Here is a 24,126-nt window from a genome sequence, read left to right as displayed (position 1 = left end):
CAAGCTCAGTAGGTGTGCCACACGGGCTTAGCTGCTCCACAGCGTGTGGGATCTCCCCAGATCAGGGATCAAACTCATGTCTCTGGCATTCGCAGGTGGATTCTTTACCCCTAAGCCACCAGGGAAGCCTGTCACCTGGGAATCTCCTTTAACTAAGAGACTTAGAGAAAAACCCATACCTAAAAAATTTCTCTCTTTTTTTGAGCTAGTTTATACATCTCCAACTTTTTCTGTTAATCTGCCGAACCCAATATTAGATATATCTTGACTTTGAGAAATTTTGAGGTCCTCAGAGTTTTCAGAATTATTATGTATTCTATTATTTTTATTGTAGTCAGATAGACATAAGTATTACCATTTTAACTATTTTAAGTGTACAGTTCGATGGCATTAAGTATATTCACAATGTTTTGTAACAATCACCACTATTTCCAGAATGTCATCACTTCAAACAGAAACTCCACATCTGTTAAACAGTGACTTTCCATTCTTCCTTATCCCCAGTCCGTTCTATGAACCTCCATTCTACTGTCTGTCTCCATGAATCCACATATTTGAGGTGCCTCACTAGGTGGAATCATACTGTATATGTTCTTCTGTGTTTGGCCTCTTCACTTAACAGAATGTTTTAAGGTTCACCCACGCTGCAGCAGGCTTCCCTGGTGGCTCAGATGGTAAAGAATCCGCCTGCAATGTGGGAGATCTGGGTTCAATCCCTGGGTGGCGAAGATCCCCTGGAGGGAAGGCATGGCAACCCACTCCAGTATTCTTGCCTGGAGAATCCCCAGGGACAAAGGAGCCTGGCAGGCTACAGTCCACGGGGTCAAAAAAAGCTGGACACAATTGATCAACTAAGCACCACATAGCATGTTGCAGCATGTATCAGAATTTCATTCCTTTTTATGACTGAGTAACAGTGCATTGTATGTATCACATTTTATTTATTGATATATCTGTTGGATACATGAATTGCTTCCACTTATTTGTTATTGTGAATAATACTGCTATGAATATTGGTGTACAAGTATCTGTTCCAGTCCCTGTTTTTAATACACTTGGGTATATACCTCAGGGTTAAATTTTTAGGAACTGCTATATTTCCTTTTACGTTCCCACAAGCATCCAGCATTATTTTTTTAATATGTTGGTCTTTTTTTTTTTTTCTTTTAAAGTCAAACCTGGACTGGAAATAAGCAGCAAAGCTTAGAGTCCTGCCGCAGTTTGCTGATAAATTGCTAGTATCAACAATCTTGACACATCACCTCCTAGACTAGAGTGATGTTTCTCAGTGTACACAGCTGAGACTCCCAAGGCAATCACCTAAGAGGCTTATTATTAATACATCTGTAGGGTCCTTGATTCCACTTCATATATGCTGAATCAGCATCTTTGAGACTGAGGTCCCCTAAAACCATCATTATGCATGCTAACACATGAAACTCAGAAACCTAGATTGTTGAGTTCTCAGAGGCGGGGAAAATATCTCAGTCACTTTTGTATCCCTCACTGCCAAATATCCTGGAGATATTCAACAAACATATACTTGAACTAATATTTCAGTCTAAATTTGCTTGATTGCTATGTACAGTATTCATTACAACTAAATTCAACGAGTTAGAAAATATGTAATAGTGTAGTATGCCTTTCATTTGTAAAGACAGTGTATCTTACCAGCTGTGGTCTATTATCCCATCTTTTGCTGCCAAGAATCTTTATGCTATATGTAACTTTCAGCTGAGTCCTTCAAGCTTTGTAACAGGGTAAAAAAGGATACGGACTTGGAAACTGGAAGAGCTGTCTTTGTGTAACTTTTGATAATTAAATCAAAATGTCTAAGAATCAAGTGTATAATCTCTAAAGGTCGGCCACATTTCCTATCAACTTCGCAGCGTTGCTGAAGCTCAAATGATACTCTACGTAGGAAAGTCTACTGTAGCAATGTCTATAGTTACCATGTGGCCGGATAATTTAAACAGAACAAAAAATATGTTTCTAAGTCTTCCTAAAGACCTCAAATATGCTACTGTATCAATTTGCAGCTCTAAAGCACAGGCAAACGAGACTGAAACAGAAACACAGCAGAAAAACCTTAAATGGATGGAAAACATCCGTTCATTCATTCATCACTTTTATCCAGCATCTACATTTATAACACTCTGGGCGTGTGTGAAAAATAGTGATTAAACAAATTCAAGTCTGTCCTCCAGAGATTTACTTCTTTTGTGTATATGAATAAATAGCAAGCCGTCTCATTTCAGATCAAACTGTCTTCCGCATCAAAAATAAGCTGTGCGGGACCTGCTTCAAATTCGCGCGCGCTGTCTCTTTAACGCGTAATAGAATTCTGATTGCATCGATCACAGGTTCCTTACCCTCTCCCAACAATCGGTCTCCCACCTATATCGGTTACTACCCTCCTTCTGGTATCAAGCCGGGGGGAGCTCAGGTGTTAGCAAACGTTGGCTTTGATGTGTGACGACACCTGATCCCCGGGCGTCCGCCTTGCCAGGTGGCGGAGGTCCGGCTTTTCGCGGCGCGGGCGCAGCCTCGGGGCTCGGCTGGCCACGCCTGGAGCGCGGGGTTTGACTGGGGCGCCGTTGTTGTAGTGACCGGGAGGCGCTGCCGCTCCGGGCGGACGGTTCCGGGCACCGCACGGTCCCCCTTCCTACCCCGCCCCCTCCCTCCCCCCCGGTTCCCCCTGCGGGCAGGAGCCGGGAGCTGAGCGCTCCCCCATGGCCTCCTCCCCGGTAAGGACGGGCTGCGGTGCGCCTCCCTGGAGCCGGTCCCGCGGGTTGGGGAGCCAGGTCGGGGCTACACCCGCACCTGGTGGGGCATGGAGGCAGGCGTCCTCAGCCGAGTCCCGACCCGCGAGCTCCGCGCCCCTCGCCCCGGGGCGCCCGTGACTCATCCCTTGCCCCCGGGGCACCGGGAGCGCCGAGCCCTGGCGGAGCCCCGGGCGCTCCTCCCCGAGCTCCGACCGCCCCGGCGGCCCCATGCCCCCCCCTCCCCCGAATTCTCTTAGGGTTTCCGTGGAGCGCCTGCGTCAGAATCACCTGGGAGGTTTTTGAAAAGTACCGAAGCCGGGGGGCTCCGCCTCGCACCTGTGACCGCGAGCCTGCGGGCGGGGCCCCGGAACGTGCATTTCAATCGCTCTGCCCAGGTGGTCTCCGGCGGGCGCCCGCCTCTGGGCAGCGCGAGCGGGGATTCCGCCGGCTCTGCGGGGGGAGGCTGCTGCTCGGCGTACACCCCAATTAGCTGCGGCCGCGCGTGCTCTTTCGGGGTGCTGCTGCTCCCCAACAACTCTCCACCGATGTGGCCGTTCCCGGGCCGGCTCCCGCAGGAGGGGACCGCGCTCCTCTCCGACCCCCCCACATTCGAGGTCTGCACCTGCTTTCAAAACTTGACAACTTTTCTTCCCAGGAGGACCCGGTTCTGGAGCGTTACTTTAAGGGCCACAAAGCTGCGATCACCTCCGTGGACTTTAGCCCCAACGGCAAACAACTTGGTAAGTTTTCTTTTTTTTTCTTTTTTTGTGATGAGACGCTCAATCGGTAGGATTGCCGCCCGTCCACGCTGGGTCCCCGGGATCATCACGACTGAGGACCCATATGGGTAGAATCGTGTGGAGAGCGGCCGAGATGCAGCTGGAGCGGGAGTGGACCCGAGTCCGGGGTCACCTTGGTGCTCCCGCCCCCGGCCCCGCAGAGTCGCCCACAGGCCTGGGCCCGGGCCTGGCCGACCACTGGCGCGAACTCGCCACCAGGGGGAGGAAGAGGGAAGGGGAGGGGTTTGTCCTCTGCCCGGGGCGGGTGGGGTGTTGTTGGCTGTAGAGTTTGTGAAAAGTTGTGAGGCAGGCAGGAGGAAGTGGGGAGAGAGGAGTTGGGGCTGCACCGGAGGCCGAGCCCCGCGGAGGTCCCAGGTGACCCCCAGGAAGCCCCCGCGACTGCCGAGGAGCCGAACGCCTGCATGAAAAGAGGGACCTGCTCGGAAGTTCGCTCCTACCTGAGCCCGGAGCTCAAGCGGCGGGTCCCGCAGCCCTTCCCCTGCGCGCGGTGACTCTGGTGGCCGCGTCCGCGCCCCAGCCATGAAGATCCGGATGGCCGTAAGGTGGACGTGGGCACGCAAAAGCTGCCTGCTGCTGGCGCTCCTAACAGTGGCCTACCTCCTGGTGGAACTCTCCGTCTCCACTTTCCATGCCTCCTTACGAGCCGGCGGTGCCCGGGAACCGGGGTCAAGACAGCTCTCAGAGCCGGGGAAGAAAGCAGTGGATTTGTCTCGACCGCTGTATGAGAAGCCCCCTGCAGATTCCCGTGCCCTTGGGGAGTGGGGGAAAGCCAGCAAACTCCAGCTCAGCGAGAGTGAACTGAAGCAGCAAGAGGAACTCATTGAGAGATATGCCATTAACATTTACCTCAGTGACAGGATTTCCCTGCACCGCCACATAGAGGATAAAAGAATGTATGAGTGTAAGTCCAAGAAGTTTAACTACAGGAGACTTCCCACCACTTCTGTCATCATCGCTTTCTATAACGAAGCCTGGTCGACTTTACTTCGCACCATCCACAGTGTTTTAGAAACTTCTCCTGCAGTCCTTCTGAAGGAGATCATCTTAGTCGATGACTTGAGCGACAGAGTGTATTTGAAGACACAGCTTGAAGCTTACGTCAGCAATCTGGATAGAGTCCGCCTGATTAGAACGAACAAGCGGGAAGGGCTGGTGAGGGCCCGTCTGATTGGGGCCACTTTTGCCACTGGCGATGTCCTGACTTTCCTGGATTGTCACTGTGAGTGTAATACTGGTTGGCTGGAGCCACTTTTGGAAAGGATTCATAAGGATGAAACAGTGGTCATTTGTCCTGTTATAGACACCATCGACTGGAATACTTTTGAATTCTATATGCAGACTGGGGAACCCATGATTGGTGGGTTCGACTGGCGTCTAACATTCCAGTGGCATTCTGTCCCTAAACATGAAAGGGACAGGCGTAAATCAAGAATTGAACCATTCAGATCGCCCACCATGGCCGGAGGACTGTTTGCGGTCAGCAAGAAGTATTTTCAGTACCTTGGAACTTATGACACTGGGATGGAAGTGTGGGGAGGTGAAAACCTGGAGCTGTCTTTCAGGGTGTGGCAGTGTGGAGGTAAACTGGAGATCCACCCGTGTTCCCACGTGGGCCACGTATTCCCTAAGCGGGCACCATATGCTCGGCCCAATTTCCTGCAGAATACTGCTCGGGCAGCGGAAGTCTGGATGGACGAGTACAAAGAGCATTTCTACAACCGAAACCCTCCAGCAAGGAAAGAAGCTTATGGTGATATTTCTGAAAGAAAATTACTACGGGAAAGGCTGAGGTGCAAGAGCTTTGACTGGTATTTGAAAAATGTGTTTTCTACTTTGCACGTTCCAGAGGATAGGCCAGGCTGGCATGGAGCTATTCGCAGTATTGGGATCTCTTCTGAATGTTTAGATTATAATGCTCCTGACAACAACCCCACAAGTGCTAACCTTTCCCTGTTTGGGTGCCACGGTCAAGGAGGCAATCAATTCTTTGAGTATACCTCCAACAAAGAAATAAGGTTTAATTCGGTGACGGAGTTATGTGCAGAAGTTCCCGAGCTAAAAAAGCATGTGGGAATGCAAAATTGTCCCAAAGATGGGTTTCCTATCCCAGCAAACATTATTTGGCATTTTAAAGAAGATGGAACCATTTTTCATCCCCACTCAGGACTGTGTCTTAGTGCTTACCGGACACCCGAGGGCCGGCCCGATGTTCAGATGAGAACTTGTGATGCTTTGGATAAAAATCAAATCTGGAAGTTTGAGACATAGATGAGCATACTTTGATGAGTGCTTTGGTCCTGAACTGACAATAGCTTCAGGGGAGTCAGCCTTCAGAGAGCCTCAGTGAAGATTTATTTCATCAACATTCACCCAGTGGTCATCTGTAAGACCTCTGTAAAAGCGGCGGAGCGTTTTGGTTAAAAAAAAAAAAAACCACTGAAACTGGGTAAACAGCTGTTGTTTAATATTTCAAAGTGCCTTATTTTGGGGTTGTTTTATTTAAGAGCTTTGTCAGTATGTTCTCTTACTTCTTAAAGAAGTTGACTCGACTGTGACTTGAGATACACAAAACATTTAAGTGCCAGACTTAATCTTAAAGAATATAAAAGTCCAAGCAAAATGAGGGATGATTTATGTTGATGGGTAAGTTCACTGCACATCTCATTAAAAAGAAAAAAACGAAAAACTCAGAAATGTGCAGTTCAAGCTGTTGCTATTTTTGTTGTACATAGAATTTGAATTTCCTTTAGTCAGCACATGAAATTTTAGGTTTTATTTAGTTTTTTTATTCTAATTTTCTGTTATTCAAATAGAAATCAAGGAAAGTTACTCTTCAGGAGAAAGGCCTGGTTTAGTTATCTTGTCACTGGATGTGAATTGGAATTGAGTTTAGAGGTCTTCCTAACATACAGACATCTCAGAAAAATATACCCACATCTGAATGAAATGGGAATCACTTACATTCCACACTTTGTGGAATTGAGGGGATTGAGCTATTAGACTTAACTGCTCTATGTTGATACCTCAGATCGCTCTGATTTTGTAAGCTGTCCTCTGTGAACTTGTTTGTGTATATGGGGTATTTTCTGATTGCACTTCATTAAACTTTGAATGTATCAGAAAGGGACTCATTCAGAATACTGTGCTTCTCTTTGTTAATGCTTAATCACTTAGAGTAAACGCTTAATAATCGCTTAAAATAAACACAGTAGAGGCCAACTGTGTTTACTGAAACTTGTGAACTCAAAGTGAGACCTGTTTGACAAAGTCAGTGCAATTCCTACAGAGTTCTTGCTGATGAGGACTTCTAAGGGTCGATCTTAAGATTTTCCAAGGGGAAGGATAGCCTCTGCAATGGTGGATGGGGCCTTACAGCTTTTTTTTTGCACGGAGTCCCAGACCTGGCGCCGAGATAGCTGTCAGTAATTGTGGGTGAATGCATGACTGGCTGAATGAATGGCTCAGCCAATCAATGTGGCTTTGGTCAAGTCATTTGATTAAATGACTCATTTTGGGCCTCAGTTTTCTCATCTGTAAAATGTGGGTGCTGGAGCAGGTCTTGAAGATTCCCTCCTGCTCTGGAATGTCCTGCTTGTACATTCAGTGACGGTGCAATCTTTACAACACTTTTATCTCCTCCCTGCTAACGTAGGTAATGTTGTTGAGGAACGGTAATTCCAGGTATGAAGCTGGGAAAAAGAAATGGTTTTTGAAAATTAAGTGAGCTGAGCTCAGCTGAAGTGGTTTTTTTTGGATTGAGTGGAAAGTTGTGGCCAGTGTTTGTATTCATTTTATTTTGGAAATTGCTGAACCAATTTTGTTTTTTATTCTTTGATCTTTCAAACTCTGAAAGGAATCTTTTGGGTTAAGAACATTAACATTTTCTAAACTAATTTATGTGAGAAGTAAACCTATTTTTAAAAAGTTACTTTTACTGTTTTTATTCCAGTGTTATATCCAGAAATCAATCACAGGCTGAATTCAGAATTAAATCTTAACTAGTTCATTTTGCTGTAGACTTGTGAAAAATGCATGCTCCATAAAGGATCAGTCCACAGTACTCAGAAGTTGTTTTTGGTGTCTACTTGACTACTTGGAGAGTAGGAACTTGGCAAAACCTAAATTTAACAAAAGTTTTTAGAATAACCTTTTCAAGCAGTAATATTGCTTTGTATATTTTGTTTCTCTTTTGTTTCATAAAATAAAAATGTGTTAATAATTTTCCATATGTTATGTAGCAAAGAATTGTTTAGATTCTGTGTGTCATGTGCATGCCCTTGGGTGTAATTTAGGAAGAATTTGTAATAGTGCTCGGAATTCATTCATTGGCAGCAGATATTCTACTAAACCCACCCTCACCCCTTACTCAATCTGCCTTTTGGTTTTTAAAAATCACTCTTCTCTTTTTATTTATTTTTGTTTGTTCTTCTTGCATGCTCAGTCGCTTAGTCATATCCGACTATTTGTGACCCCATGGACTGTAGCCCTTCAGGCTCCTCTGCCCATGGGATTTCCCAGGCAAGAATACTGGAGTGGGTCACCATTTCCTTCTCCAGGGGATCTTCCCGACCCAGGGATCGAACCTGTGTCTCCTGCATTGGCAGGTGGTTGTTCTTCTTAGCCCCCTATCAGATGGGAGTGCTGAGATTGATGTATTCTAGCTGTATTTATTGGAATTATTTTTATCTTAGAATCTTTCTGCTCTCATCAAAAGAAAAAGGGAGCATTGAAAAGTAAAGCACTGAATTCTTTATTTACCTTTTGCCTAAATTGCAGGGTGTGACCCATTCATCTTTTTATAAGAAATTTTAGGCTCGTGTTTTATTTATATCAGTAATTCAGAATAAGTGGGTGGTTCATTCTTCATAATAATGTAGGTAATAAAAGAATGAGATATTTCCATTTTCATATGTAGGCATTTCCAATTTAATTCCTAAAACACACTGTAAAACTACAAGGTATACTTGATTTCCTACTTCTGATTTATTGATACCAAAGCTCTTTTGCTATATATAATTAACAGGTCTTTTAAGTTAATTTACATGCTTAAAAAGTGTTATAAAAATTTGGTAGACAAGAATTTCAACTTTAAATGATCATTGGCGACTGGACTGAACTGATGTTATTTAGTGTTCAATTCTGTGAATAGGTTGATTCTCTAAATAGTCATTTTTAGCAGCCGTTTAAAAACAATGATAATCTAGTCATCTACAGAGTCTCTATAACTCAAAATAACTTGTTTGTAAAAGAAAATTTGTCTCTGCACCCAGTAGTAGGCTCTTGAGTATTCATTATATGTCCACAAATAAAACTTTTCTAGATTGATGGTAGGTTAATTTTCAGTTGTGTAGTTGATTTAGGGTCTCAATTTTAGTTAATAAAATACTTAGTTTTGACTTGTTTGTCCTTTCGAATTGATGTTTTAATAATATTAAATGAGCACAAAGAATGTTGAGATTCAGATTAATCTCTTTTGAACAATGAATTTTTTGGTGTATGATGAGCGATTTCTGTCCTTTTTTCCTTTTGTTAATGATATTTGCAATATTGATTAAGACATGTAAAATAAAACATATGCCTAATTATTTTTGCAAATGGATTCTGATGGTTTTAGTCTCTGGGATCACTCTTTCTACGTACACATTTACAGCTGGTAATAGGAGTAAGGTAAACTTGTTATCATTTTACTTATTTGACAAATGGAGACAGTAGAATATTTAAAAAGTTGAATTCCATGTACTATTTTGCAAAGTGCCATTAGGTAGCAAGGATTCTTTAGTGGTTCTAACACTGTTCATGCACTAAAGTAAAGTGAAGTAGCTCAGTCGTGTCCAACTCTTTGTGACCCCATGGACTGTAGTCTACCAGGCTCCTCCAACCATGGGATTTTCCAGACAAGAATACTGGAGTGGGTTGCTATTGTCTTCTCCAGAGGGTCTTCCCCACCCAGGGATTGAACTCAGGTCTCCCAAATTGTAGGCAGACACTTTACCTCCTGAGCCACCAGGGAAGTCTTATGCATTAACTACTCATAAACAAACTGGAAATGATCAGAAATCTCCGGGACAAATTGGGAGCACTATAAAAGGAAGCAAGTGGACACGTGGGCACATTAACACAACATTAAAAACCCTGGGCCAAAAAGAAATATGTCTGTCCTGTAACCTGCATAGCGTCACACTTCCCTCAACCTTCTGTCTGTATTACCCTGTCCCTAAGCACAATTCCTGTCCACCAGTAGTATCTTTCTTCCTCTTTTAGTAATCCTGCCAGTCCCTGGCATGACACACTGCCTGAGCATCGCCAGTCTCAGGACTCTGCCTTATATTTCAGGTGTCTTGCAGCCTTATTTAAGGTATGTGTAGTCAAGTTGGCTTCCCAGGTGGCTCATGGTAAAGAATTCGCCCGTCAGCGCAGGAGACACAGTATACAAGGTTCGATCCCTGGGTCGGAAAGATCCTCTGGAGGAGGAAATGGCAACTCGCTCCAGTATTCTTGCCTGGAGAATTCCATGGGCAGAAGAGCCTGGAGGACTACAGTCCACAGGGTCACAAAGAGTCAGACACGACTAAGCATGCATGCGCATAGTCAAGCTAAATATATTTTCACTGATCTTTTGGTTTTTTCCTTTTATGTATAGTTTAAAAACTTACCCTAAACATGTGTGTTGTGATCTCCCTAGTAAGGAGTGATAATAATCTTGCTGGTAAGTTTCTAAGTGGCTGCAACCCTATGCAAATCATTTCATCTCTCTGTGTTTCAGTTTCATTAACATTAAAAAAAAAAAGACTGGAAAATCCTTAAAGTCAGAACATTAGTGGTTGCCAGGGCCTGGAGGAGGCAGGAATAGAGACTGATTGCTCATGAAGGTGGACTTTTTGGAGGGTGTGATGGTGGTGGTGAGAATGTTCTGAAATAAGATGGTGACTGTGGTTGTACAACTTTGAACAAAACACTGAATCGTACACTTTAAAAGGATAAATTTGTGGTAGATGAATTGTATCTCAGTTAGAAAAAGCAAAACTTCAGGGGAGAAAAAGTGGCTGGGGAATTTCACGCGTCTCAGAAAAGACTGCTCTTTTCTCTGTCCTTTGGTGGATGGTGGTTTAGTCGGTAGGTCGTGTCTGACTCTTGCAACCGCATGGACTATAGCCTGCCAGGCTCCTCTGTCTGTGGGATTCTCCAGGCAAGAAAACTGGAGTGGGTTGCCATTTCCTTCTCCAAAGGATCTTCCTGACCCAGCTTTCAAATCCGGGTCTCCTGTACTGCAGGCAGATTCTTTACCAACTGAGCTATGAGGGAAGCCCCTCCGTGCATACTAGACTTTAAACCAGCCCAGTAGTATTTGTTGTTAATGCTTGAGTCATGCTGTAATTCAGCATAATTAAGGAAGTTAGATAAATCTGTGCACCTCCTAGCTTAGAATTAGGCTACAGGTAGAAATTAGTTTGTACTGGAGTTTTTTCCCTAAAAGTTCAGAAAAACCTCAATCAATCCTTTTGAACAGGAAATAGAGATTATTATAAAAAGTGAAATGAGTTCCGGACAGAGTATATAGCTGTCTGTGGCAGAACTGGAGGCTAGAGAAGTCCTAACTCTAGTAGTCGGGTACTGCTTTTCCTTTTCTGCCCAGCTTGATCATTTCTAGGCTGGCTGGGCAAGGATGTCTCCCGTGGGCCAGCAGTGTCCTCCACTGCCTGACCATCGTTCTAACTCATTTATCTATACTTATGTGATCCTCTTTCAAAAAGGAATAGGAGGTATTCTACTTACTTTTTTCTTTTTCCTTAATTTAGTTCTGCTGTTTGTCAGGTACTATCCTCTGCTTGGGTGTTCATACAGAAGTGTGCAAAACAGATGTGCTTCTTACAATGGTATGAAGAATTCGTGGTCCAGTGATAGACGCAGATATTAACACGTAAGCACAAATCATGTGCAGATACAACTTGTGGTGAAGAAAAGGAACAGGGTTCTTTGAAGGATGGTAACTGGGGCAATATACTAAAGTTTATGGGGGTCAAAGAACATTTCTCTCTGTGTTAGAGTCAACTCAAGGCCTGAAGGAGGAGCTAGCTAGGCAAAGGCTAGAGGCAGAATTTGTTGTTGTTTAGTCACAAAGTTGTGTCCAACTCTTCTGCGACCCTGTGGACTGTAGCCTGCCCTCTGTCCATAGGATTTCCCAGGCAAGAATACCGGAGTGGGTTGCCATTTCCTTCTCCAGGGAATCTCCCCAACCCAGCTATCAAACCGGCATCTCCTGCATTGGCAGGCGGATTCTTTACCACTGAGCCACCAAGGAAGCCTGGAGAGAGATTAGCATAAGCAAAAATTCCAAGTGGGAAAGAGCTTGTCCTTGATCAAGGAGATAAAAGAAGGCCTGGATGGGTAGAGCCTATAAACAACAGGCTCTGGGAGGTGAAGAAAGCTTCCAGACGTGTGGTTGCAGGGCAGGCAGAAGCAGCTCACTGAGTCTTAAGAGGCTGCAGCGGGTTAAACGGCAACCCTCCCGAAGATGTGTCCCTGTCTTGATGCCTGGAACCCGTAAGTGTGACTTCATTGGAAAGAAAAGGTCTTTGCGGGATTTGAGCAGAGCTCCTCCTGAGCTACCTGGGTGGGCCCTAAATGAGACATACAGAGAGATAAGAGGAGAAGGTCACAGGAAACCAGAGGCAGAAATTGCAATGATAGAGCCACCAGCCAAAGGAGATCCTGAAGGCACCAGAGTCTGGAAAAGGCAAGGAATGAAACCTCTAGAGCCTTTAGAGGGAGTGTGGTCCTGCCAACACTTGGATTTTGGATTTCCGGCCTCCAGACCTGTGAGAGAATAAATTTCTGTTGTTTTAAGGCTCCAAAGTTACGGTCCTTGGTTATAGCAGCCGCAGGAAACTGAGACAGAAGCCATGTTTTAGGCTTTTGTTCTGAGACTCATGGAAGTCTGTTGAAGGATTTTAAGGGAGAGAATGACACAATCTGATTCACACCTCGAAACAATCACTCTGGTTTCTATGTGGATTGAACTATTGTGAGTAGAAAAATCAGTTAGGAGCCATTATAGTAATATCAGCAGGTGATGGTGCTTCAAACTAAGACGGTGGTCTTCAAGCTAGGGTTACTAGCATATGAATAGTGTTTAAAGTCATGGAATAGATAAAGTCACCTGGGAAAAACAGAACAATGAGGGCAAATGGCCCGTTTCCAGGTGGCTCAGTGGTAAAGAATCTGCGGTTAATTCCCTAGTCCAGGAAGATCCCCTAAAGAAGGAAATGGCAACCCACCTCAGTATTTTTGTCTGGGAAATCCGATGGACAGAGGAGCCTGCCAGGTTATAGTCCATGGAGCTGCAAAGAGTCAGACACGATTTAGCGACTGAGTGTGCACACATACAAAAATCTCCAGCCTTTGGGTCAGAAGGGGAAATAACAAGAATCCAAGGAGGAATGGTTAGAAGAATAGGAGGGAATGCCCCTATAGCAGGGAATTATGAAAGCCGAGGTGTAGATAGAGTAGGGTAAAAACGTGGAAAACAGAGAATATGTTAGTCATTAGAGAGAGTGGGGGAGGGAATTATTGCAGAATTGAGCGCCACCGAGCAGTGTAGACAGGTCCCTGTGAAATGAGCAGTCTTGAATTTGTATTGTTCCTGGTCTTCCTTGGAGTGTGTCTAGCAATTCTGTCACAAATACAGAATTTGTGTACAGTCCAGAAAAGGCTGAGTGACTGAGATTTTGCCAGAGGAATTTGAAGGGAGGGAGACAAGTCAAAGGACTAAATATATGTGCAAGAAAGGGTTTATAAACTGGGCAAGGAAAGAAATGAAGACTACTAATTGGAGAGTGAAATGAAGATAGTGAAAGAAAGCCTCAGTGGAGAACGCAGGTCAGTGCATTGGAGTTCTGGATAAGATAGAAGCTGTGAACAAGCAAGCTATAAGGAAAGCATGTTGTTAAGGATAGTGGGTTTCAGTTAGTAATCAGAGGAGTGTTGGCGCTGCTTGTGATAACATCCAGGGTGTGACCACCGGAGCAGGATGCTGAAGACACATGGAAGAAAAGGTCTTCAGAGAGGCCTGGTTGTCCCCTTGATCCCAAATGTTCTTCACTACCTCATTCTGCTTGGCTGGTTCCTTTGTGTCCTTCATAACTCCATTTAAAATCCCACTGATTATTTCACCTGAATTAAGTATTCTGTGCCCACAAAAAATTCTCATATGACATCCTGCTTATATCGTTCATGCCTCTTAGCACAATTTAAATTGATACGTTAGCCTTGCTTGTTGACTTGTTGCCCTCTTTTCTGCTTAAATTGAAGCTCCCTGTTTAGAGATTTTTGCCCATTTTGTAACTCAGGACTCCCCCCACCCCAGCCACCCTGCCCTTACATGTGGTAGGGCTGAGATATCTGTTGAGTGAACTAATAATACCAAGACTTGGAACAGAGAGAAGGACTGTGACCTCAGGTAGGTGAAGTGTGAAAATGCATGTCGCTTGGGAGGGTTTCAGGGAGCTTGATGTCCCCAAGCAAAGTCAACGTGTAAGTAGGAGGGGGGACTTTCAGAGAGGGGGGTGTGTGTACAAGAGAGGTCTCATAAGTGGTGTTTCTCTGGCCAGGTGATAGCTTTGGGGAAGGAGAGCAAGTGTGAGTACCAGGGTCAGCCCAGGGAGCATCCCGAGCGTCATGGGAGCGAGAGTGCAGCGTGATTGGCGGCAGTGGCGCTGAAGGCATGACGAGAGGAAACAGAAGGGGAGGTGCAGTGGGTTTATGTATACTCAGCAGCCTCTCAGAAGGCGGTGGGCTCTTGGGTTTCACAGGATGGGGGGCAATCAGAGGGGAGAGGATAGGAGCAGATGATAACTTGTGAATGTCATCCCTCTTATGGAGGCGGAAACTGGAAGCTGAGTAAGTTAGCTAAAGCGGTGTAGCTGGTAAGCAGCAGAGCCTGGCTGAGCCCGATCTCCAGTCAGCTTCTGGAGCCACACTCTCCCCTTAGCTCAGTTTCCCAGAGGCTGCACTCAAGTTTACACAAACATTAGAAGAGTTTAAGAGCATTTTCATGTGACGTGCACAATCTGAGCTGCATGTTAGAAGTTTCCAATTAAAATGATGTGTTTTAGCATTGACGTTATCAGCCTTTCTTCTTTTTGTGTTCAGGGTGGCTCTGTCATCGGCTTATTCCCTGTTTCATCTCTGGGGTGTTTGTACAGTAAATGATGGTGTAGAACAATTTTATTTACCCCTTTTCTTACTGAATAGAGGCAGAATGAAACTGTGAATTTTATTTTCCTGGCAGTGAAACCGTAATTGAAGTTTGCCAGAAATTCTTTTTCTCTTCTGGTTTTTAGTTGCTGAATTGTGTCTGGCTCTTTTGAGACCTCATGGACTGTAGCCCACCAGGCTCCTTTATGCGTGGAATTCTACAGGCAAGAATGCTGGAGCAGGTTGCCACTTCCCAGTCCAGGGGATATTCCTGACCCAGGGATCAAACCTGCATCTTCTGCATCTGCAGGCACTTTTTCTACCCCTGAACCCCCAGGGAAGCCTGTTATTCTGGTTCTTGATGGCAACCTGTGTAGCAACTTTTACTGAAGCTCCTCCTACTGTTACAGGTTTTAACTCTTGCTCCCAGTGCTGAAGTGACCTCAGGCACGCACTGAGAGGCAGGAGCAGAGTGTGGTCTTTCTCAGATCTCCATATTCTTCAGAAGTAAGGGAGAAAGTGGCCAAAAGTTCAGGCTCCTGGGTTTCACTCTGGAGAATGTAGCTTACTAGAAACACACGTTTTCAACAAGGTCCCCAGGAATTCCAGTGGGGATAATATGTAAATCCCGAGCTTGGGTTCTTGGTTAAAGGGATGTGGATGTGGAGTCTGATTGTTGTTGTTTAGTCTCTAAGTTGTGTCTGACTCTTTTGAGACCCCAGTGGGTGGACTGTAGACCACCAGGCTCCTCTGTCCATGGAATTTCCAAGACAAGAATACTGGAGTGGTTTGTCATTTCCTTTTCCAGGAGATCTTCCCACCCCAGGGATCGAACCCATGTCTCATGCATCGGCAGGCAGATTCTCTACCACCTAGCCGCCGGGGAAGCCCTGGAGTCTGACAGACCTGGGTTAAACTCTACTCCTTTCTATGTTTACGACCCTGGGCAAGTTACTTCACCTCACCAAGCCTCATTTCCTCATCCGTAAAAAAGGGGTGATGATAGTCACCTACCTCCTTGTGAGGATTAAGTAAAAGGATGTTTACCAAGTTCTCAAAAGGATTTGGCCCTTAGTGACAACTCCAGAAGGGTTTGCGTTGTTAAGCTCCTCAACCCTCATGGAGAGTTTGAATAAATTAAATTTCTCCATACTGTCATTACTAAAGATTATTTTTAAAGCAGCCACAGTTTCTTTGAGACTCTGCTTACACTACTAACAGGCTAATTACTTCGTGTCAGCTAGCAGGAAAATTATTCCCTATTCATGGCAGAGGAATTTTGAGTTAGTGCCATCACTTAATTATATCAATACTATTACATAGTGCTTGGATTGGACAAGCTGATTCTGAAAGAATTAGATAGGATATTAAAGTTTATCTAGTTATGGTTAGAATATTGTCTTTGTATTGTGCAACCGTCTCTCTTACTTCTCTCTTGGTTTGTGGTGTCTTTGTCTGGGGATTACATTTTATTTTTCTTGTCTTAAAAAAACTATTTACAGTGAATTCCTCCCCTTAGATTTCCTTAGAAAATGTTCTTGTTTATATCTCCCTGAAGAAGGTGATCCAGTGTTTTCTGTTGTAACCCAAAACCAATATGAACCTAGAAATGCAACAGAAAGTACAAAATCGTGGTGCCCTCAAACCAGAGAGCTGAGTTTTGTCCTGGTAGGGGGTTTTAAAGCGGACATAATGAAGGTACGAAGTATATCGAGGAACTTCTGAAATAATTGAAAAATTTGAGAGTTTCTATGTGGAGGTGATTGAGTTTTTCAGACCCTCTTGACTATGGAATGAAAAAGGCCTAAGAGGAATATAATCCAAATTTTTTAAGCTGTGAAGGATACTAGGTGGTGAACATGGGCCTGCTACAATATGTACTTTTTGACCCATTAATAATTATTCAGGGAATTTATCACAGTGATATTTTGTACATATCAGAAATCACACATGTTCATTGCAGCGTTGTATGTAAACAACCTAAATGTGGTCACCTGGTTGAAAAAATTAAGATATAGGTACATCATAGAATGGTTTCCCCGGTGGTTCAGTGGTAAAGAATCTGTCTGCAATTCAGGAAATGTGAGTTCAGTCTCTGGGTTGGAAGATCCCCTGGAGAAGGAAATGGCAGCCCATTCCAGTATTCTTGCCTGGAGAATTCCAAGGACAGAGGAGCTTGGCAGGCTACAGTTCACGGGGTCACAGAGTCAGACACAACTTAGCGACCAAACACCGCCACCATAGAATACTGTTCAGCTACGAAAAAGACTGAGGCTGACTTCTGCCTCCAGTCACCGCAGTTAACTAGGAACCAACTTGCCCTCCAGCTGAAAGCGACTGTGAAATGAGACAATACGAGGCAACTGTTTCCGGATGTTGAGCGCCAGGGAACGTGAACCGGTGGTCCTTGCCAGAAGGAAGCGCACAGTGAGCCCCTCCCGGTCGCGCGTGGCCTTGGCTTTCTCTCAGGGGCACTCTTCCTGCTGCCCACGGAAGGTAGAGCCGAGCAGAGCGAGCCTGGCCGAGCCGAGGCCGCGGAGGCCTTGATTATGGCTGCGTCAGGGCCAAGCTGCTGAGACAGGTGGGCGGCCGCAGATTCTGTGGGGCCGCTGCAGTTTTGGCTGAGGTGCACTTGAGAGACTGTGGGGTCTAGGGGAGATCCTTTCCTGCCAGGCAGGAGGCGGGGGAGGATGAGGAAGAGGCTGGTGATCCCAGGGACCATGCGGGGTAGAGCTCGACCAAGCTGTAGCTCAAGCAGAGGGGAGATCTTTCCCAGCACCTCAGGCGAGACACCAGGGAGGCCAGGCCGTAGGCATCAGGACCGCATCTGAAATAAAGGGTATGCCCGAAAACTCAGTTCACAACTGAAGGAGTTTCACTCTGACAAAGAATAAAACCAAGTGTGACAAGATCAAAAGGAGTAAAACGTAAAATGCACCCTGACCAGAACTGCTTATGGCAGGGATGTGGGTTAGTGATTCTGAAACTGTTTGCGTGCTCTAGACTTGAACAAAAGTATATTGAGTGTAATGTGAGTCAGGTGTTTTTTTTCTTTTTACCGTGGGCAAGGAGAGTTACAAATGTTAGAAGACGAAGGGCTGAAATGTACTCTGTGCTGTTAGATTGAAATGGGAGTTACCAGTATATGAACACATGGTTCTTAATATCTTTATCTTGATTTCTGCATATAGATAGATACCGCTTTCTATTTATATCTTATTTCTTAGTTCTGAGATTTCTGTTTACGTCTTAGTTCCGTCAGCTGTCACAGCAGTTTGTGCATGCGTGCTAAGTTGCTTCAGTGGTGTCTAACTCTTTTCAGCCCTGGGGACTGTAGCCCTCCAGGCTCCTGTGTCCATGGGATTCTCCAGGCAAGAACACTGGAGTGGGCTGGCATGTCCTCCTCCATGGGATCTTCCCGACGCAGGGATCAAACCCATGTCTCTTACATCTCCTGTGTTGGCAGGCGTGTTCTTTACCCCTAGCACCACCTGGTAAGCCCAGTAGCAATGAGCAAACATAGTTGCCAGATCTTGGTTTCTAAGTTTGCCATTCTCTGTGAAAAGGAATCAGAACTTCTTGGGGAAAAAAAGACCTACACCAGGGCTGGAGGAGGGAAAGTACATCTTGCAGTACCTTGTAATTATGGAAGTAAGGAAGTATTCAAAGAATGATGGACACATATCAGAGCACAAAGGCAAGCTTTAAGGGGCTCTTCCTAGTCAAATCTGGGACAATATGAGAATCAGAATAAATAATGATAAACCTGGATAATAGCCCATTGAGTAAAATAATCTGAGTCCATACTGATGTAAATGAGCAATTGAATAAGTAGATAGATGGAGAAAAAGAGAAGATTCTTCCTTAAAATAGTAAATCAATGAATTAAATATTAGTTCATTAAGTAGTAAATTAAAGAATAATGGGTTCAAAAATTATTGAAGGATGCTAAAATTAGTGGGTGACAGTTTATTGAGGAAGATGATATTTACATAGTTTAAACTATCTTCCCCACAAAATACTTATTAATTACAAAGGGGAAAAAACACCAACTTTATAAGGCAAAAATTACCTGCACCAAGTGATCAAAGTTAATCTCACCAATATTGGGACAAACAGATATCAAATGTACCCTAATACAATGCACTGATAAGGGCACAGCATAACTTTTTGTGACATTCTTGTCAAAATGCATGTATCCTAAATCTAATAACAAGAAAACATCTGCAAAAAACAAACTGAAAAAAAAAAAAAAAGACCAGATTTGTGATTACCAGAGGCAGTGGTAGGAGAAGCAGGAATTGGATGAGAGTGGTCAAAAGGTGCAAACCTCCAGCTGTAAGAGACGTACTGCTAGGGGTGCGGAAGTGTAATTAACACTGCTGTACTGCTATATGTGGGCTTCCCAAGTGGCTCAGTGGTAACAAATCCACCTGCCCGTGTGGGAGAAGCAGGTTTGATCCCTGAATTGGGAAGATCCCCTGGAGGAGGAAATGGCAACCCACTCCAGGATTCTTGCCGGGAAAATCCCATGGATAGAAGAGCCTGACGGACTATAGTGCATAGGGTCGCAAAGATGCGGACACGACTGAGCAACTGATCAAAACAGATCAACCAACCGACATTATATATAAAAGTTAAGAGTAAATCCTAAAAGTTCTCATCATGGGGAAAAATATTTTCTTCCCTATTCCTTTGCTGTATCTATATGAGATGATGGGTGTTCACTAGACTTATTGTGGTAATCATTTGAGGCATGTAAGTCAAATCATTATGCTGTACACCTTAAATATACAGTGTCGTATGTCAGCTATGTCTCAATAAAACTGGAGGAAGAAATTATAAATAACCTAGACAAAAATGTGACTAGACACCCACGTTTGTTTAAGCACATAGGAGGATACTCAAGACAATGAGTATCTTCTCTCCTCAGTGCTTAAACAAATATGTTCAATATGCCTCCAGGAAGGGGAACCAGGTGGCCAAGGGCTGGAGGGAAATTCAGTAACTACTCCTGTAATATTGGAATTCTGTATCACACACACTTGCACAACAGAACAGATAAGGGAATTTAACAACAAATGTAAAAAGCCGGAGGCAATACCATGCTTTCCAGAAAAGGTATTCCTCACAAAGCAAGCCTCTAATGAACCATAGTTGATTTTGGTTAAATCAGTGAGAGCGCTTGGGTTGATTACAGAAAGTTATTGCTCTTCAACGCAACGACTGATGCCCTTTTGGACATTGTGGAGAGCAAACCATTAGTATATATTCTATGTCCTCAGCTCCAGGTGAGTGTGGACTTTGTTCTTTCTTTTGTCCTAATGAGGATTTCTTGAAACAATGGACTACTGTTATAGAATATAATTTAAAAATTTTTTTTTTAGTGGCTAGACTTGTTAAACTTTTAGCTTCCTCCCTCTGATAGTTAATCTCAAACAGATGGTGATTAGGTACAAGCTTTGACATTTTAAATGATGGGGTAATGTTTATAGAGGGTGTGGTTCACTGGAAATGTATGAACGCAAATTCCAAGTTGACACTGTACAGCACGGATACCAACAATCAAATACCTTTTATTATGATGGTATTAGGGTTTGGTGGATCAGGGTTAAGGAACTGAGGAGGGAAATTCAGTGTTGGTTTTCATAGAAGAATGCATTTGTGACTGTTTTGTAGATTGCTAGTCCTTTTCCTGTTTTCTTGAAATTTGGAAGACACTGTAGCATGTATGCTGAGCCACACAGTTTTAAGTGGGACATCTCTGCTGCTAGTGTTTCACAGTTAATAGGGCTCGGAAATGCCACCTGGCTCTCAGGTTTAGCTGTCCACATCCTTTAAGCGTTCACCCTGCTTTCTGTCACTTCTCTTTAGCAGGCCTCATGCTGATAATAGCAAATATTGCTATAATACAGGTAAGGCGCCATCAACTCTTAAAGCTAACAATTTTTGAGCATCCACTCTGGTTAAGGGTAAGGGTTTCCATAGTGGCTCAGACAGTAAAGAATCTGCCTGCAATGCAGGAGACCCAGGTTCGATCCCTGGGTGAGGAAGATCCCCTGGAGAAGGGAATGGCTACCCACTCCAGTATTCTTGCACAGAGAAATCCCATGGACAGAGGAGCATGGTGGGCTACCGTCCATGGGATCACAAAGAGCTGGACACGACTGAGCAGCTAACACTAAGTCTGTTAAGGTGCCCTTTTCCTTTTCTGAGGAAATATGTAAAAGCTCAATTCCTGAGTCACCATCTTGGTTGTGTCATATTCTTCTACCTCTGGCTCTGTGTCTCTCCCACCCCTGCCACCAGCCCCAGTTAATTGTCACTTCACATTGATCCTATAATAACATTTTTTCCTGGTTGTATTGAATATTAGGGACCCTATGAACCTTCAGTGAGTTCGTGGGTCAGTTGTGTGTATTAACTCTCTCTACTGCCTCCCTCCCGGTTTCTCCTCAACCCACACCATTCCAGCTTTGATCCCACCACTCCACTGAAACAATTCTGCTGCCAAACCAGCCTTTGATCCTCAGGCCTACAGCTGGCTTCTCGGGCAGTTGACCTGTGTGGTCGCACAAGGCACACATTTAGTTTAAGGCCCTGCCATCCCGGTCTTGACATTTTCACTGATTTCCTACAAGAGACCCCACATTTACATCTTATACTGGATCCTACAAACGATGTAGCTGGTCGTGTTCAGGCCTGATCTTACCAAGTCTCTTTGAAGCCTTTGACAACAGCCCTGTCACCCTCTGTGAGTACACACACTATTCCTGCACACCGCAGTCTCCTGGCCCTTCCTACTCCACTAGCGGCTCCTTCCTTTCCTCCAGGTTAAGTACCTTCATCCGCTTCTGTATCTAGACTTACTGCTTGAGTGACCCCATCCAATTTCCAGTCTCTAATGTATTATCTACACTGTCACTGCTGACAGTAGCAAAAACTAAAGCTACCGTAATGATAGCTACAGCCGAGTGTTTTCTGTGTGCCAGGCTTGGCTTATGAGTATTATTTCACTTAATGCCTTAAATGCCTTAATCTCATTAAATATCTCCCAGGCCAGCAGCCGGGCACCTTGTTTTCTTTTCTCTCTCCCCCTCACATCTAGTGTGTTTGCAAACCTTGGGGACTCTGTCTTTACAATAGACCTTGGTTTTGACTGCTTCTCCCACTTCCACACCCTGGTCCAGACCACCTCCTTCTGGCTGGACTATTGCAACAGCCTCCAAACTGATTTCCTTCTTCCCTCTGTATGCACTCCAAACAACAGCCAGACTGAGATTTTCTGTTTGTTTTGTCTAAACATTTTTTTGAAGTATAAGATATGTACCAACGTTGAACAGCTTGCTGAATCTCCACAGTGTGACTTGCCTGTTTTGCCAGTACCCTTGACCTCCCTTATAGCCACTGTCCTCCCTGCCTGCCACCCACATAATCTCTGTGCTGACTTCTAACTCCATAGATCAGTTTTGCTTCTTGAACTTCGTGAGTACATTTTAATTACACAGGTACACAGTATGTATATACCACAATTTGTCTATCTGTTTTATTTTGATAGGCAGTTGGGTTTCTAGTTTTGGTCTTCTTTGAGTGATGTTCCATAAACATTACTGTATATATCTTCTGCTGAACACGGGTAAGAATTTCTGCAGGTATTTGACTTAGAAGTTGAATTGCTGAGTCAGATGGTAAGTGTATATTCAGCTGCTTGTTGTTGGTCAGTCACTAAGTCGTGTCTGACTCCTGCTACCTCATGGACTGTTGCCCACCAGGCTCCTCTGTCCATGGGATTTCCCAGGCAAGAGGACTGCAGTGGGTTGCCATTTCCTTCTCCAGGGGATCTTCCTGATCCAGAGATTGAACCCACTTCTCCTGCATTTGCAGGAGGATACTTTACCACTGAGCCACCAGGGTAGCCCAAATATAGTCATCTTGTGTGTGTGTGTGTGTGTGTGTGTGTGTGTGTGTGTGTGGTGTGTTTCTGTGTTAGTTGCTCAGCTGTGTCTGACTCTTTGAACACTATGGACTGTAGCTCTCTGGGTTTCTTTGTCCATGGAATTCTTGTCCTGGAATTCTTTGTCCATGGAATTCTCCAGGCAAAAATACTGGAGTGGGTTGCCATTTCCTTCTCCAGGGGATCTTCCTGACCCAAGGATACAACCCAGGTCTCCTGCATTGCTGGCAGATTCTTTACCATCTGAGTCACCAGGGAAGTCTTTCAGCTTAACAGATTTCAAAACAATTTTCCAAGGGTGGTTATAACCACCACCATTATCTGAGAGTTCCCTTGTTCCACATACTCACCAAGATTTGGTATTATTTATCTCTTCTGTTGTGTTTTTCATTCTGCCTGCCCTCTGATAGATAAGGATAAGAGGCTTATGGAAGCTTCCTGGTGGGAGAGACTGACTGAGGGGGAAACTGAGTCTTTTTCTCATAGGCGGGGCCATGCTCCATAAATCTTTAATCCAATTTTCTGTGAATGGGGGGGTGGGGAGGATGCTGTGTTCCATCCCTGTTTTCTGATCTGAGGCCAAACTACGGTGGAGGTGATGAAGATAATGGCGACCTCCTTGGAAAGGTCCGGTGCACGCACTGCTGCACTCTGCCTCGGACACTGCGGCAGCCACCGCCAGCCCACGCCTCTGCCAGAGCTCCTGGACACTCTCGGACAAGTCTGGATCAGTCTCCTGTTGGGTGATTGCTCCTTTCTCCTGGGTCCTGGTGCACACAGGGTTCTGTTTATGCCCTCCAGAGTCTATTTCCCCGGTCCTGTGTAAGTTCTGGCGGCTCTATGGTGGGGTTAATGGTGACCTCCTCCGAGAGGGCTTATGCCACACCCAGGTCTGCTGTACCCAGAGCCCCTGCCCCTGCAGCAGCCCACTGCTGACCCGTACCTCCACAGGAGACACTGAAACACAGCCAAAGTGTCTGGCTCAGTCTCTGATCACATGGAGCACAGCTTTATCTAACTCAACAAAACCATGAGCCATGCCATGTAGGGCCACCCAAGAAGGACAGGTCATGGTGGAGAGTTCTGACAAAACATCATCCACTGGAGAAGGGAATGGCAAAGCACTTCAGTATTCTTGCCTTGAGAACCCATGAACAGTATAAAAAGGCAAAAAGATAGGACACTGAAAGATGAACCCCCCCAGGTCAGTAGGTGCCCAATATGCTACTGGAGATCAGTGGAGAAATAACTCCAAAAAGGATGGAGCCAAAGCAAAAACACCACCCAGTTGTGGATGTGACTGGTAATGGAAGTAAAGTCTAATGCTGTAAAAAACAATACTGCATTGGAACCAGTTAGGTCCATGCATCAAGGTAAATTGGAAGTGGTCAAACAGGAGATGGTAAGAGTGAAC

The 24,126-nt window shown here is 44.7% G+C and overlaps 2 protein-coding genes across 3 annotated transcripts in view; both read left to right on the top strand.

Moving 5' to 3' along the window:
• The window catches only part of POC1B (POC1 centriolar protein B), a 107,763-nt gene continuing 84,573 nt past the window's right edge, over window positions 937-24,126 (top strand). Inside the window, exons 1-2 of one of the 2 annotated variants that reach the window (XM_018047611.1) lie at window positions 937-2,747; window positions 3,421-3,505. In XM_018047611.1, coding sequence (XP_017903100.1) covers window positions 2,733-2,747; window positions 3,421-3,505 — 100 coding nt within the window. In that variant the 5' untranslated portion in view covers window positions 937-2,732. The remainder of the gene's footprint in view (window positions 2,748-3,420; window positions 3,506-24,126) is intronic. The other variant, XM_018047612.1, reaches the window with a different exon arrangement.
• On the top strand, window positions 3,504-9,160 carry LOC102172790 (polypeptide N-acetylgalactosaminyltransferase 4). The gene has a single exon (XM_005679796.3). It carries the CDS (start codon window positions 4,085-4,087, stop codon window positions 5,831-5,833), a length of 1,749 nt encoding a protein of 582 aa, XP_005679853.1. The 5' UTR covers window positions 3,504-4,084; the 3' UTR covers window positions 5,834-9,160.

Source organism: Capra hircus, chromosome 5, assembly GCF_001704415.2.
Source record: "Capra hircus breed San Clemente chromosome 5, ASM170441v1, whole genome shotgun sequence".
NCBI classification, from domain to species: Eukaryota; Metazoa; Chordata; class Mammalia; order Artiodactyla; family Bovidae; genus Capra; species Capra hircus.
The sequence above is the reverse complement of the archived record's forward strand: the minus strand, read 5'-3'. Positions and strand labels throughout refer to the sequence as shown.